General features: G+C 43.2%; 1 protein-coding gene across 1 annotated transcript; it reads right to left on the bottom strand.

The window, feature by feature from the left end:
- Positions 1–2,011: 2,011 nt before the first annotated feature.
- LOC120984893 (IgGFc-binding protein-like) lies at positions 2,012–11,941 on the bottom strand. Its single transcript, XM_040413504.1, has 6 exons — positions 11,440–11,941; positions 5,523–6,112; positions 3,947–4,511; positions 3,651–3,850; positions 2,641–3,018; positions 2,012–2,299 (listed from the first exon to the last, which is right to left on the bottom strand). The coding sequence occupies exons 1-6, from the start codon at positions 11,939–11,941 to the stop codon at positions 2,012–2,014; spliced, it is 2,523 nt and encodes an 840-aa protein (XP_040269438.1).
- Positions 11,942–16,750: the final 4,809 nt, after the last annotated feature.

The following is a 16,750-nucleotide window of genomic DNA, read 5'->3' as shown; positions in this document are numbered from 1 at the left end:
CCACAGTATATAATACTTCTCTGGCTGAGGGAAAAGAAAAGGACAGAGGCAGGTTGAGGACAGTTGAGGGCACAGGGCCTGCTCCTGGGCAATGCCAACTAAGGGTTGTGTCTGACAAACCCACAGACTTTTGGCTGGGGGTTTTTGATGTCACTTGGGACGAAGTGGATGACCAGGTCAACCATTCAAGAACCGCTGGGATGCTGGTCAAGACACGACCGGACAAGACAGGACACTGGGAGCTCAGGCCTCTGGAAGTGACCCCTGCTGCCACGCCCCCTTACTCTGCTGCGACCTGTGCCTGCGCCAGAAACATTTAGGCCTCTTCCCCTCCCCTGTGCAGGGCCTGGCACTTCTCTCTGACATACTGTTAGATCAAATAAGTAAATAAAAAGGCTGTAATTTTGTCACTTCACCACACAATGGCAAATAATACTTTTTTTGCCACTAATACACGCCAAAAAGGCTTTAGAACATATAACTGCACCACTGAACGGCAAATAATACTTTTTTTGCCACTAATACACACCAGAAAGGGCTATAATTTTCTCATTTCACCACACTAATAAGCCCTTTATTTTTCCCCACTAATACACACCAAAAAAGGCTTTAGAACTTATAACTGCACTGTTGAACGGCATATAAGCCCTTTTTTGCCACTTATACACGCCAAAAAAGGCTTTAGAACATATAACTGTACCGCACAAAGGCTAATAAGACGTAGAAATAATTCCTTATAATACACCCTGTTAATGGCTGTATCACACAGCACTTTCACCCCAATAACACGCAAAGTTTGCTGGAATTACAGAGGTATCATCTATTGCAGACCTGAAAGCAGCAGTATGATAGAAATTCTGATCCGCAGTCAGCGCAGCGAGGTGTAATAGGATTGTTCCTATTACCCAGGCTGTAACCTCCCCTACTAAACCCTGTTCTGCTTCATTACTGTGGAATAATTTCTCCCTATTTTTTCCCTACACTTCTAATGCCCTTTCCCTGAACTTCTATTCAGCCAAAAAAAGTTTTTAAGTCTTTCCTAGCACTGTCCCTAGCGCCTGCTAACGTCTCTCCCTGCACTAAGTACACTGGAAAATGGCTGAATCCAAGATGGCTGAGGCTATTTATAGGGCTGTGACATCACAGGGCTGGCTGGCTGCATATGGCATTGTGGGTGATCCCTCTTTCCCAGAGTTCTTTGCTCCATATCCTAACATGTCCAGCAGCCATTTTAGGAAAAAATGCGATTCATTACCACGAATCGTGAGGAAATTTGGTGCAAATCGAATTGTTCCTGAAATTCCTGAAAACTTTGATTCGCTCATCTCTAATTATTACCTATGATTAGATGGATGGTTATATACTGTTGATTATTAGTGATGAGCGGCAGGTCCCATATTCGAATTTGCCATATTTCACAAATATGTGGTAGAATATTTGCGAATATTCGCGAATATTCGTATTCGATATCATTTCGCAATTGAGAAAAGTCTGCAATGTAAAAATCGCGTAATGCGAAGTGGGTCAAAAACGAATATATAACACTATAGAATATAGTGCTATATATTCATTTTTTAGAATATTCGTCATTTTTTTTCATCTGAAGTGAACAGTCATTGTCCCACAAGCAATTTAAGCAGGGAGGAATCATGACTTCAGGTGGAAAAAAATTACGAATATTCAAAAAAAATGAATATATAGGACTATTTAGCATATAGTGCTATATATTCGTTTTTAGAATATTCATCTTTTTTTCAATCTGAACACATGATTCCTCCCTGCTTCTTGCTTGTGGGCCAATTAGTCATTGAACCACAAGCAAGAAGTAGGAAGGAATCATGTTTTAGATGTTAAAAAATGACGAATATTCGATATAGCGAATATATAGCACTATATTCGAAATATTCTCGAATTCTCGAAGTTGCAATATTCGAGATAAATATTCGTAATTCGAATATTCGTGCTCAACACTATTGATTATAACTTATTATATTCTGAATCATCTCAGTTCTTACCATCTAACAAAGTCTTGTGCTGTCCAAGAGGTGATGAACTCGGAGAAGCTGGAACTGGACTTTCCTCCCAGATTCTGAAGATCATCAGATTTCTTTTTGTTAAAGTTGCCACAAGCTCCACAAAGGGCCCTAGAGAACTTCTGGTGCACATTCAGGGCTATGTCTCCATTGTGTCTCATCGTGAACTCCAGGTCTTCACCACTTATTAGCTGCAATCTTTCCTGGGTAAATTCTACCTTAACATCTCCAGACGAGTAGGGAAGATTCACTGTCCGACCGTTGAACTGTAGGTACAAGCAACATAGCCCAATATTAGCCATAGGATTATGGGTTGTCCCTCAACCTGAGATATTCCCCAGGGTGTAGAGGACAACTGAATGCAACTAAAATTCAAATTCCTGATAACCATAGGTTAGGATGCAAGGTTGGAAACTTCACTTAAAGATAATATTCACTTAACATGAGGTCAGTAGTGTTCTCAGGGGCAATAGAAGTGAAACTGAATGGAACTAGAGGCTGTATTACACTGGCCGATATTTTGCCTGATAATCACTAATTAGCATTCGCATGAACACTCGCTGAAGTTCACTCATTTAACTACATCAATAAGTCAAATTTATCTTACCCAGGCCTGTCCACTGGGACTTAGAGCAATCGAGAATTCAGGGAAATAGACGTGGACAGCAGAGATGTCGCTATCATCATCGTTGCAGTTGTGAGTGATCACAACAATTCGGAACCAACTGTCAGCTTCTTGGTTACACACGGAGACAAGGTCAAATATGTTTTCGGGGGCAACAAACCCAGATAAATTGTCAAATGAGACCAGGTTGCCCTTAGCACTTAGGCTGCATGTGCCACGTTTTTTATAGCAGCCTTGTATTCCTTCATGAAGACCACAGTACTCAGTATCTGAGCAGCTAAACGGGCTGCACAAAACAATACCACTATTTTGACATGTGCATCGCTGGAGACAGTCAGCAGACAGAACCTCATCTCCGAGCTGAGGAAGAGAGAGATACAGTAAATCACTTGACCAATGACAGATTCGGTCTCCTACAGTAAGAACATCTTAAAGGGCTCTTTTATGATAGACTTTTTGCCCTTAGATTAGTCATGAATGAACATAATATCTTGAGAAGTAGCAGAAGTAATAGTGAAGGCTTTTTCAAGTTAATACCAGTATGGAATCATCTACTGACAATAGTTCTTTAATCATGCTTGGACTAAGAACTGGCCATAGTGGTGTGCAACCCATGTGGACTTCCTTGTAACTTCTAAAGGGGGCCCTACAGAACCTGATTACTTAAGTATCCAAAACCCCCCCCCCCCCCCCCCCCCCCGATCCCGCACTCCAGACTCCAAAGAAGGATAATCTTGCAGATACGTTACCTTCTTTATTGATTGTGCATTAATTAAGCATTATATGAATGTATGTTAAAGCACTATGTGGTACACCAGTAATTCCTAATCTTGTTGCCAAAGAGGAAACCCCTACTACTTGTTTTTGTCCATCTGGGGAACCCCTAAAGCTATCCAATACCTAATGCAAACAGTAGGTCCTGTTTTCTGGAAAATGTCCAGCACGGTTCTCACAACCCCCATGTAACCCTCTTTGGGAATCAGTTGACTTACATTATAGTATCTTCCATGGTAAAAGCATCCACAGTTTTTCATGGCCACGCACCGATCTCCATCAAAAAGATATCCATCATCACACTCACAACCCTCTGAACATTGCCCAGTGCAGGAAATGGGTGTGGAGACAGCAGAACACGAAACATCACAAGTGTGAGCACACAGCTCATAATGGCTGTTTGCAGGACATGCCGATGCTACAAGACAAAGTGTAACACGATTTAAGCATACAATACATACAGGGTGGTCTAATTGGACAGAGTCTTACATCAATAACTGATTAAGATACTTACGGCAGAAATTGGATGACCTCCAAGATTTAATTTTGGCCCCAGCAGCCTGGCACGCTGTAACATAAGCTTGAAGGCTGTGACATAGGACCTCTGATTGACCATCACTTGCACACATATCAAACAAACATTGGTTAAAATATTCAGTCACATTGACTAGCCCATAGCAGTCTGTAAATGGTCCATCTTGCTTCAGCAATAACCCACAAGCCTTGTCTTGGCCGAATATGGCTGACCTTATCTTATCACAACCCTTACAATTCTCTTTACAGCTACAGTCTTTTACATCTCCATTTGTACTCCAGGCTGCCCCAAATTCTTCAGTGGTGGTGGACAACTGGCCAGAGGGTAGACGTAGGTCATCATCTAAGTGGCCATTGAAGTTACCACACAGACCACACATAGCACTCTCATAGACAGAAGGAACTGTGATGTGGACAGAGTTTATGGTATCATAACGGACAACCACATCAAAATCAGTCTGAAGGACTATACTGGAGCCTTCTTGGTTGATTTCAACTTTACCATTGTCCAGAACGACAGGCAAGATGCGGGTCTCCTCATTAACCTGTAATAAAAAGTGCAAGTATATATTCATATAAGTCAAAAAAATACATTACAGATATTTTTAGGACAAAAAACATATTGTAAGTGGATTGATTAATAAGACAAAAGGGGAATACCATGGGTGTACATGACCACCATTTTCAATTAGGGTATGTGCACATGTGGCATTGCATGCCACTGACCAATCCGCTTCAAGATCTGCTTTTATTACCCTGTGAATTTACAGTCTATGCAGATTTCCATTGGTGAAGTCCACAGCACGTCCAAGGCAAAACCACATCCAAATCTGCATGTAAAACATGTATATCCTTCAGCTGATTTGTCAGTGCTGTAAAATTGCACGAATCCATTCTTAAGCACCATTTAAAGTTTAAGTGTAAGGCCTTCAAAATAAACATGCTCATCAAATACATTTTTAGCCCAAATGAAGTATATCTTGGCTATAATGGTTGGGAAGGTGCTCATGAACTTTATCGTTCTGGGGCCAGATAATTTTCAGTCAGCCTCTGTAATTGAATTACTTAATCTGCAACTCTATAATATACTTTCTGTTCCACTCACTCCTGATCTTACTGAAATTACAATACAGAAATCTCCCAAATATTCCCTAATATTTAAGCTCAGGTACAGTATTCTCAAACTCTCCTCTTGGTGCCCAAGGAAGGGGTTTAAGAATAAGACCCAAACCCCCCACCCCACCCAAGTTCCACGAAGTAAAGCACAATAGCTATCAAATGGACAATCATGAATTACATTTTTTGTCCTACCTCAATGATGCCCTAGGCAACTGTCTATTCAGCCAACCCCTTGCACTAGTGCAGCCTACCAACCTTACAGTGTAAAACCATTGGGAATTTACAGAGATAAGCAAATTACGCTAATGTTGCTTGCTAATTATTAGGCAGCCGTAACATGCAGCCTACCAATCATATATTCCTATATTAGAGCATATGTTTAGCATAAGTCATTGGTATATGGAAATGTAGATTTTTTCATCCACCCTATTGCTTACCGTGACTGTCCATTGTGCCTCTCGCTCCACAATAATCTCATACCCATGCACATTGACTGTCAACGAACGTGTTCCGACAATGTTGCCTCTTCCAAAAGTCCCACTCTCAGCCACAATCGAAAAGTTGCCAAGGTCCAAACCTTCACTACAGACCTCAGTCAAGATATAGGAACATGAGCCTTGGAGGTTGTAGCTTAGACCATCAAATGTAATGAAGTTACGGTTCCCGGCTATAAGACATGTGCTTGTTGTTTTAGAATGACAGCCAATGGCTCCATTGACCACCTTACACTCTTCATTGGGGCCACAGGACACTGCCTGGCATTCGACCAATCCATTGGCTGTACACTGACACTGCGTATTGCACTGTTCATCCAGATTAAATATCTGACCTCTTTGATAATAGGTGTTATTGTAGTCACAGCCACATTCAGAAGCAGAGACACATGTGTCTCCACTGAGCACAAAGCCACTGTCACAATAGCATCCTTCAGTGCAGGTCTTCTGGCAGTCAGATGCAACATTTGAACATGTGGCATGACAACCAGGTCCACAGAGCTCATAATGACTATTCGGAGGGCAGACTTGTTCTAAAAAAAAAGAAGAAAGTCATTGAGATGTTTTCGCAACTATTAGCACTTTCGGTAATAGGCGTAATGTTATGGAGCCTTGGTTTTTAGCTTTGGGTACATGTATCCTAGGGGGTACTTATAACTCTAGAGGGTTGGCCACTATTGAATTTGCAGTCCACCTCTGTTGCTTGCATTTTCGAATTATTATTGTAACTCAAGAATGCTCAGAACACATGAACATCTATTATTTAAGAATGTATGGTTATCTAGGCATAACTTTAGAGTCTATGCTCTCAATCAAAGGTACGTGTACCACCTCATGCCATGTATAATCAAAGGGCTACTCTCACTTATCCTAGATTGCATTTTTAATAGGCTCACCACAATGTATTATCATAGTCTTGGGGGTATCCTAAATGGGTTGGGTGTAGGGTGACCACGCGTCCCGGAACGCCCGGGACAGTCCCGCATTTGGAGAGTCTGTCCCGGGTACCGGTCACCCTCATTCCGGGACAATGCAGTGTCCCGGAATGACCTGGGGTGCCGTCAGAAGGGGGGCACCGGCAGGGCACAGCAGGAGATGAGCACTGTGCTTCCATTGTGGAAGCGCTCACTCATCTCTATAGTCATCTGTATCGCCGTCCTCAAGACGGTGATGCAAATGTCTGTGCTGCGGCAGCCGGCAGAGGAAGGAGAGGTGTGTCCCCTCCCTGTTCCTCTGATAGGCTGCCAGCACTAGGCCGGCAGCCTATCAGAGGCCGGTGCAGGCGGCGCGATGACGTCATCACACCCCCTGAGCCAGCGAGGGACGCAGGCCGGAAGAGGCCTGCATCGCATCCTGGAGGAGGTAAGTATAAGTTGTTGTTTTTTATATATATATGTACAAATTAAAATACTGGCACATAAGGGGGGCTGATGGCACATAAGGGGGGCTGCTGGCACAGACATAAGGGGGGCTACTGACAAAAACATAAGGGGGACTACTGGCACATAAGTAGGGTGACCACGTGTCCCGGATCGCCCGGGACAGTCCCGCATTTGGAGAGTCTGTCCCGGGTCCCGGTCACCCTCATTCTGGGACAATGCAGTGTCCCGGAATGACCTGGGGCACTGTCAGAAGGGGGGCGCCGGCAGGGCACAGCAGGAGATAAGCGCTGCGCTTCCATTGTGGAAGCGCTCACTCATCTCTATAGTCATCTGTATTGCCATCCTCAGGACGGCAATACAAATGTCTGTGCTGCGGCAGCTGGCAGTGGAGGGAGAGGTGTGTCCCCTCCCTGTTCCTCTGATAGGCTGCCAGCACTAGGCCGGCAGCCTATCAGAGGTCGGTGCAGGTGGCGCGATGATGTCATCGCGCCGCCTGAGCCGGCGAGGGACACAGACCGGAAGAGGCCTGCATCGCATCCTGGAGGACGTAAGTATACGTTGTTTTTTTTATATACAGTACAGACCAAAAGTTTGGACACACCTACTCATTCAAAGAGTTTTCTTTATTTTCATGACTATGAAGGCATCAAAACTATGAATTAACACATGTGGAATTATATACATAACAAACAAGTGTGAAACAACTGAAAATATGTCATATTCTAGGTTCTTCAAAGTAGCCACCTTTTGCTTTGATTACTGCTTTGCACACTCTTGGCATTCTCTTGATGAGCTTCAAGAGGTAGTCCCCTGAAATGGTCTTCCAACAGTCTTGAAGGAGTTCCCAGAGATGTTTAGCACTTGTTGGCCCTTTTGCCTTCACTCTACGGTCCAGCTCACCCCAAACCATCTCGATTGGGTTCAGGTCCGGTGACTGTGGAGGCCAGATCATCTGGCGCAGCACCCCATCACTCTCCTTCATGGTCAAATAGCCCTTACTTTCAAAGTTTTCCCAATTTTTTGGCTGACTGACTGACCTTCATTTCTTAAAGTAATGATGGCCACTCGTTTTTTCTTTACTTAGCTGCTTTTTTCTTGCCATAATACAAATTCTAACAGTCTATTCAGTAGGACTATCAGCTGTGTATCCACCTGACTTCTCCTCAACGCAACTGATGGTCCCAACCCCATTTATAAGGCAAGAAATTCCACTTATTAAACCTGACAGGGCACACCTGTGAAGTGAAAACCATTTCAGGGGACTACCTCTTGAAGCTCATCAAGAGAATGCCAAGAGTGTGCAAAGCAGTAATCAAAGCAAAAGGTGGCTACTTTGAAGAACCTAGAATATGACATATTTTCAGTTGTTTCACACTTGTTTGTTATGTATATAATTCCACATGTGTTAATTCATAGTTTTGATGCCTTCAGTGTGAATCTACAATTTTCATAGTCATAAAAATAAAGAAAACTCTTTGAATGAGAAGGTGTGTCCAAACTTTTGGTCTGTACTGTATATGTACAAATTACAATACTGGCACATAAGGGGGGCTGCTGGCACATAAGCGGGGCTACTGGCACAGACATAAGGGGGACTACTGGCCCATAAGGGGGGCTACTGGCACATGATAGGGGGGTTACTGGCACATAAGGGGGACTACTGGCACATAAGGGGGGCTGCTGGCACATAAGGGGGGCTACTGGCACATAAGGGGGGCTACTGGCACATAAGGGGGGCTACTGAAGCATAAGGGGGCTACTGGCACATAAGGGGGGCTACTGGCATATAAGGGCGGCTATTGGCACATGATAGGATGTTACTGGCATATAAGGGGGGCTACTGGCACATAAGGGGAGCTACTGGCACATAAGGGGGACTACTGGCACTTGATAGTGCGGCTACTGGCACTTGATAGGGGGGGCGACTGGCACATGATAGGGGGGCGACTGGCACATAAGGGGGCTACTGTCACATGATAGGGGGGGCACTCTGGCTACTGGCACATGATGGTGGGGGGGGCTCTTATTACTGGCACATGATTGGGGGCATCTATGGGGGCACATCTTACTGGCACATGATTAGGGGGCATCTATGGGGGCACATCTTACTGTCACATTATTGGGTGGCACTAAAGGGGCATCTACTGAGGCTAAAAAGAAGGGGTCTTTTATATGGGGGGCTCTGTATAGGGGCATTTTATACTGGGACACATTATGGTGGGTACTATGGGGAAGGGGGGAGAGGAGCACTATGGGGTCATCTACGGGGGCAGAAGGGGTATTTTATATTGGCACATTATGGGAACATTAGCTCAACTGGGGGCATTACAAGGGGGTATTTTTTGCACATTATAAGGACAATTATTTCTACTGGGGGGGCATTATGGTGGGCTTTATTACTCCCCCATGGTATGACCCCCTAGTAGCAGCACCAGCCTCTCCCTGTTCTGCTATCCCTCTGCCCATTCTCCAAATCCTTATTATGAAATCTTTCTCATTAGGATAAAACACAACATCAGCTCCGCCGAGCCCCCCAGCCAAAGTGTTGAAGTGGCGTCCGAGATCCCCAAGGGCCAAGCCAAGTAATTGTAAGTTTTCATGTGGAGTATGTTTATGTTATACACATATAGCCTACACGGTGCCACACAATATACAGTATACGGTATAAATCTATTTCTTAAGAGATGTCTAAGTAGCCAGTTAATGTGTGCAGAAATACTGAAAAATGCACAGGCAGATATGTTTTTGCCAGTCTCAAGTATAAGTTTGACAAAATGCACTTGTGAAAGTAAGTGTCCCTGAATGGCAGTTAGGAAATGTGGTCACCCTACACATAAGGGGGGCTACTGGCACATGATAAGGGGGACTACTAGCACATAAGGGGGGCTACTGACACATAAGGGGGGCTACTGGCATATAATGGGGGCTACTGGCACATAAGGGGGGCTACTCGCATATGATATGAGGGGGCAACTGGCACTTGATAGGTGGGCTACTGGCACATAATAGGGGGGGGCGACTGGCACATGATAGGGGGGGCGACTGGCACATGATAGGGGGGCGACTGGCACATAAGGGGGGCTACTGGCACATGATGGGGGGGCGACTGGCACATGATAGAGGGGGGCGACTGGCACATAAGGGGGCTACTGGCACATAAGGGGGGCTACTGGCACATAAGGGGGGCTACTAGCATATGATATGAGGCTACTGGCATATAAGGGGGGCTACTGGCACATAAGGGGGGCTACTGGCACTTGATAGGTGGGCTACTGGCACATGATAGGGGGGGCGACCGGCACATGATAGGGGGGTGACTGGCACATGATAGGGGGGGAGACTGGCACATAAGGGGGGCTACTGGCACATGATAGGGGGGGCGACTGGCACATGATAGGGGGGGCGACTGGCACATAAGGGGGCTACTGGCAATGATAGGGGGGGCACTCTGGCTACTGGCACATGATGGTGGGGGGGCTCTTATTACTGGCATATGATTGGGGGCATCTATGGGGGCACATCTTACTGGCACATGATTAGGGGGCATCTATGGGGGCACATCTTACTGGCACATTATTGGGTGGCACTATAGGGGCATCTACTGAGGCTAAAAAGAAGGGGTATTTTATATGGGGGGCTCTGTATAGGGGCATTTTATACTGGGACACATTATGGTGGGTACTATGGGGAAGGGGGGAGAGGATCACTATGGGGTCATCTACGGGAGCACTAAGAAGGGGTATTTTATATTGGCACATTATGGGAACATTAGCTCAACTGGGGGCATTACAAGGGGGTATGTTTTGCACATTATAAAAAGAATTATTTCTACTGGGGGGGCATTATGGTAGGCTTTATTACTCCCCCATGGTATGACCCCCCCTAGTAGCAGCACCAGCCTCTCCCTGCTCTGCTATCCCTCTGCCCCTTCTCCAAATCCTTATTATGAAATCTTTCTCATTAGGATAAAACACAACATCAGCTCCGCCGAGCCCCCGGCCAAAGTGTTGAAGTGGCGTCCGTGATCCCCAAGGGCCAAGCCAAGTAATTGTAAGTTTTCATGTGGAGTATGTTTATGTTATACACATATAGCCTAAACTGTGCCACACAATATACAGTATACGGTATAAATCTATTTCTTAAGAGATGTCTAAGTAGCCAGTTAATGTGTGCAGAAATACTGAAAAATGCACAGGCAGATATGTTTTTGCCAGTCTCAAGTATAAGTTTGACAAAATGCACTTGTGAAAGTAAGTGTCCTTGAATGGCAGTTAGGAAATGTGGTCACCCTAGTTGGTTGCACTTGACACTTATAGAGAAGCTATGCTAAAAATGACCAGTGTTTCCATTGAAGCCCCACAAAATAGTATGTGACCACCAGACAGTCAGTCTCCTTAACATTGGCAAGTTATAATGGTAACTCAAGGAAATTCGAAACACAAGGTCATCTATGATTGAGATTAGTTGACAACACTTACCACATATTGTATATTTTCTCCATTCTTCGATGATGACTCCCTTTTCTTGACATTCAGAGACATACCTAGCAATGGCTCCACAAACTCCTGAATATTGACCTCCAGATAGACAGCTATCATACACGCAGTCAGTAAAATATAATGAAGGGTTGATTGTATTGTAGCATTGACTCAGAGGTCCGTCCTTCTTCTTGATAATACCACAATACTTCTCACCTGAGTATTTAAGGGTATCATCTGCACTACAGCCTTTGCAATTCCCTACACATTCGGATGTACAGTCATTATTTTCACCAACCCTAAACTTTTCTTCAAACTTTATTTCGTCTTCTTTTTTGCCATTTGGTGTCAAGTCATCACTAGGATCCTGGTTGAAGTTTCCACACAGGCCACATAGTGCATCAGCATAAGTATTAGGCACCATCACTCGGCCATAAGTTTCCCAGTTGTAATTGATGGTAACCTCAAAGTCAGTGCGGACAAAAGCATGTTCTCCTTTCATAAATGCTTTGATTTTGTTGGATCCCAGTGTGAAAGGTAAAAAATTGGCGACACCATTGACCTAAAAAAAATTTTTTTTTAAGCATCTGAAATATTTTCATGTACAGTGAAACCGAACATGAGATACAATGCAGATAGAGGAGTGTAGCAGGTAGACATTGAATGAAAAATGGAATATTCCAGCTTCAGTTTATAAGAGTGTGGCCTTCAAAATGTGGCTCCTTGTATGCTGCAAACGTCAAACTTCTATCATGCCCTGACAGGTTAGAAATGCATACTTAGAGTTGTAGTTCTGGAACAGCTAAAGAGCACAGCTGGATAGCCACAGTTTGGAAACCACTGTTCTAGGGATAGGTTCTGCAACCCATGGTTCTCCAGTTGTTGCTAAACTACAAATCCCATCATGCCCTGATAGTCAGGAGTGTTGTGGAGAATCAGTGGTTGGGGAATACTCTTCTAGATTTATACCTGGTCAGATTGTTACTGCTTGAAGTTGGGTTTAATAATGAAGATGAGAGAGAAGTAACTATGAGGGTGTAATGGTAGAAACATCGAGCATCAAGCCCCAAGAACTTCAAATTTATACATCTGGCTGTCTTCCCTATATATGGTTAATTATATTAATTTTAAATGTCAACCAAGTACCCTTGAGATCATAGGTACCGAAAATAGCAGGCACCTTTAAACCTCTTAATTTCTTTCCAACACAACCCAATAGAAGTACAAATCATATGACATAAACTCACCAAAACTCTTTGAGGATAGTCCCTGGTCAATGTGATGGTTTGATTGTACACTTCTAAAGTCAAAGACTTTGTGTAGGAAACAGTTTTACTTCCCCTTCTCTCATTTTGAATTTTGACTTGGAAAGGGGTAAGGTTTGGATCCATTGAAGGACACAATCCAGTCAACTGATAGGTACATGACCCCATGAATTCATATTTCCTTCCATCGAATGTTGTATAGTGAGGATCTCCTGTGCTCACACATGTGGAGTAACTTACAGGATAGCAGTCTCGGACACCTCCTCTTAGCATACATCTTTCATTGTCTTGGCATTTGTCTTCTGTGCACACTACGATTCCAAGATTGGGGTCACACTTACAGAGAACACTGCACTTATCATCAGACCAAAACTTTTGGTTGGGCTTGTAATAAATATCCTTGTAGATGCATCCACAGGTTGTGACATCAATACATTTGCCAGCACTAAAAACATATCCCTTATTGCATTGGCATGCCTCCCTGCATGGTTCTGTGCATCGGTCTGGAGAGTTTTTGTCAAAACAGGTAGCCGGGCAAGAGGTGCCACAGAATTCATAGTGACTGTTCTCAGGACAATTCATATCTAAAAAATAAATACATTTCAACTTTAAATCACAATGACAATAGTTTAACAAAATGAAGTTTATAAAATAAAATGACTAATAAAAAAAATCAAAAACAGAAAATAGATTAAAATAATTTAAAATTTTAGCTTACCACATGCAGTAATGTTTCTCCAGTCTGGGATGAGCACTCCCTGTTTTCTACATGCTGTAACATAGGCTTCAAAAGCCTGACACAAGCCAAGCCCATCATGACTACAGACATCTTTGACACAGTTATTAAGGAATATGGTTGGACTGACTGTGTCATAGCAATCTTTGAAAGGTCCATCGTCAGCCTCAAGAAGACCACAAAACTCTTCTCCTTCATAGAGGTTCTTTTGAGTCTCATTGCATTCAGAACAGCTTCCTTGACAACTGTCCCAGCAGAAAGCATCGTCATCATCAGCCACTTTCCATGACTTTGCCCACTTGGTTATCACAGTCATTTGTTTGTTGTCAGGAGATACTTTGTCATCTTTAGAGTTACCATTGAAGTTTCCACAGAGACCTCTAATGGTGTCATAATAGCTGCTTGGGATTGTGATTTCCACATGCCAATTGTAATCATATTCCACCTTAAGACCAAAAGACGTTTTCAGGACTGCATATCCTCCACTTTGAATAACAGTGATTTTGTCTTTTATGAGAGGGAGGTTTTGAATTTCACCATTTAGCTGAAAATTTACAAAAAACATATATTCATTTATGGAAGGAGTATGGAGGACACAAATTTATAAATACTATATGAGCATTCATTTGGTTTAGAAATTGGATGATTTTCAAAATTTCTCATGACAAAAAAATTGCTGATATAGTAATCTGCATCGAGAGGCAATCTATTGTATACCCGATAGAACTTCTTAGGGCCAACTTAGCATATGTAACTGATGTGTGTAATTGCCAGACATGCATGAATGCAAAGAAGAGGCACTTACTCGAACTTGTCCAGGTTCATCTTTTAAGATTGAAATGTTGAAGTTGTATACAAAGATATTAATTAGCCTGACGGAAGAGGATGTTGGACTTCCTCTGTTGTCATTTTTCTCCTCAATACGGAAATACTCCAAGGTTGTATCAGAACCAATATATGCAGCCAGGATATATGTGCAAGTGCCATGGAAGTCAAAGTTGTAGCCATCAAATGTGGTAAAGTGAGGATCTCCCCATCCAGTGCAAGAGCTTGTATAGTCAGGAACGCAAACTGGAACATTGACATCAACAACCTCACAGTGCTCTTTTGTTCTACATGTGACTGACTTGCAAGGATCTAGAAAGATAAAACACTATTCATTAGGATCAGAGCAGCACAGCTTTCTGTGGCAGGTGTTTTTTTTTTTTTGGCCCACACAGTATGCTAATGTTACCCATGTTACCTTACAAAACTCTTAATAGACTTGGAAAACTCAAAAGACTAGTACATATAATGTTATGCAAGCTAAAGTTGCCTTACCTTTATTAATACATTGGACTTTTCCATTTAAGACAGTGCAGATTTCATCAGAGGCACAGCTGTACGGTTCGCAGACCATCAGATGTCGAGAAGTACAAGTGCAAGACTGGCTGCAGTCATCTGAGATGATGGTCTCATTGATCTGTTGACAAGCAAACATGCCATTGAAAGCTCAAGAATACATACAGTATAACAAAACAGGAAACATTTAGAACTAGTGTTAAAGAAAAGTGAGAAGACTATGGAGGAGGAATTAAAAGTAGGAGAATGGTTGAGAATATGAATGGAGAGAAGCACAAAGAGATTGTGGGAAGGAGAATGGGGGAGTATAAAAATGCGTGAGCGTGAAAAATGAGTATGGGGAAGAAGAAGAGGAACTTGGGGGGAGAAGGAGAATGGAGAGAGATGAGGGAAATAGGAGGAGAACAAGAAGAACAGAGAGAAGGAGATGAGTGAGGGAGTACAAGAGAATAGAGGAAGAAGAAGTAGATCAAAATGGGGAAGAAGAAAAGAAGAGTGAGAATAAAGGGAGGAGAATGGTTGTGAAGGAGAATGGAGAGGAAAAACAAGGATGACATAGTAGAAGAAGAATAAAAATTACTGTAGAAGATAATGAAACTTCAGGAGAGAAGAAGAAGAATGGTCATGGGCAAAGAAGAGTGAAAATTGGGGGGAGGAGGGCAAGCAATGCTAAAATAGGGGAGAAGAAGGAGAGTGAGGATAAAAAGGAGACAATGAAAATGAAAAACATCATAATGGGTGGCTGAAGATGAAGAAAGGAAGAGCAGATGAAGCAAACAAAATAAAGAAGGATGCAGAAGCAAAACCAGACAGAGAAAAAAAGTGGAACAGAATATGGAAGACGAAATAAATCAAGATCAATAAAGAGAAATAGTGAATGGAAGGAAGTAGGAGGATGGAAAAGGTTGGAAGACTAGTGGATAGCACATTTAATCAAATCCATAATCCTATTAGAACTATTAACAATGAAATGAAGAATTTAAATCTGTAATCATAAAATGTCTCTTTACCTTGTAAAATGTTGAGTTTAATATGCATTGGTCACACAAATCTGGAGTCACACAGAGACCACTTTGGAAGAAATATCCATTGTCACATTGGCAGCCCTCTGAGCAGGTGGTTGGGCAGCTGGTAATGTCATAGAGGGAAGAGCAACTAGTGGAACAGACATCAGCACAAAGCTCATAATGGCTGTGCTCCTGGGAGCAAGTGTATGCTGGAAACATCAGAATGGATAAGTGTTAATGTAATGGACACCCATACAAATTCCACTATATTAACTAAACTCTATGTGCGGGGATGAATTACAGAGAGGGACGATGAGGAACATAAAATCAGTTTTGGAGCCACTATAGGCCAGTTCTTATTAACCAGTTGTTAAACGTGTTTCCCATCTTCAGGTTTATTTTGGCTGCCCCCTCCCCATCGCCGGACCTGCGGAAGGATGCATACTTACCTGCTTTACGTTGCTGGGTTCCAATTCCTTTGGTCCCCCCACTGCCTCTGATGCTCTCCAGTCCCCCATGTAAATATCCATTGATCGATTTACGTGACGCATGTGGGACATGTCACAACTGCAGCCAGACATTGGCTGCAGTGGCACACATGACCCCCATTAAACCAGATGTTTACTCGCTGGACCGAAGTGCATCAGTGCCAGTGGGAGAGTGAAGATGCCAGAACTCAGGGGTAAGGAGCAGGTAAGTATGCTTGCCTCTGCAGGTCTGCCAATGTGGGAGAGGGGGAAGCAGACTGAAAGCCCCTAAATGTGGACAACCCTTTTAAACTCAAAACTGAAGCAGATGAAATGATTGTCCAGTATAAGCAGAACTGAACAAACTTTTTCCCTGCAGCATACTGCCTTGCAAGCTGAACAAACTTTTTCCCTGCAGCATACCGCCTTGCAAGCTGCAAGAGGCAATGACTTCATTGTGCCCACCTGCATTGATTCTCTTTGTATATATTGGGT

Source organism: Bufo bufo, chromosome 1 (genome assembly GCF_905171765.1).
Source record: "Bufo bufo chromosome 1, aBufBuf1.1, whole genome shotgun sequence".
Taxonomy (NCBI): domain Eukaryota; kingdom Metazoa; phylum Chordata; class Amphibia; order Anura; family Bufonidae; genus Bufo; species Bufo bufo.
This window is presented reverse-complemented; position numbering and strand designations above follow the sequence as displayed.

Coding starts and splice junctions, on each gene's coding strand:
- LOC120984893 (XM_040413504.1), bottom strand. CDS start 11,941: ATGAAAGGAGAACATGCTTTTGTCCGCACTGACTTTGAGGTTACCATC. Junction 4,512..5,522: donor AGGCACAATGGACAGTCACG/GTAAGCAATAGG, acceptor TTTTTATTACAG/GTTAATGAGGAGACCCGCAT. Junction 3,019..3,650: donor ACCATGGAAGATACTATAAT/GTAAGTCAACTG, acceptor TCTCTTCCTCAG/CTCGGAGATGAGGTTCTGTC.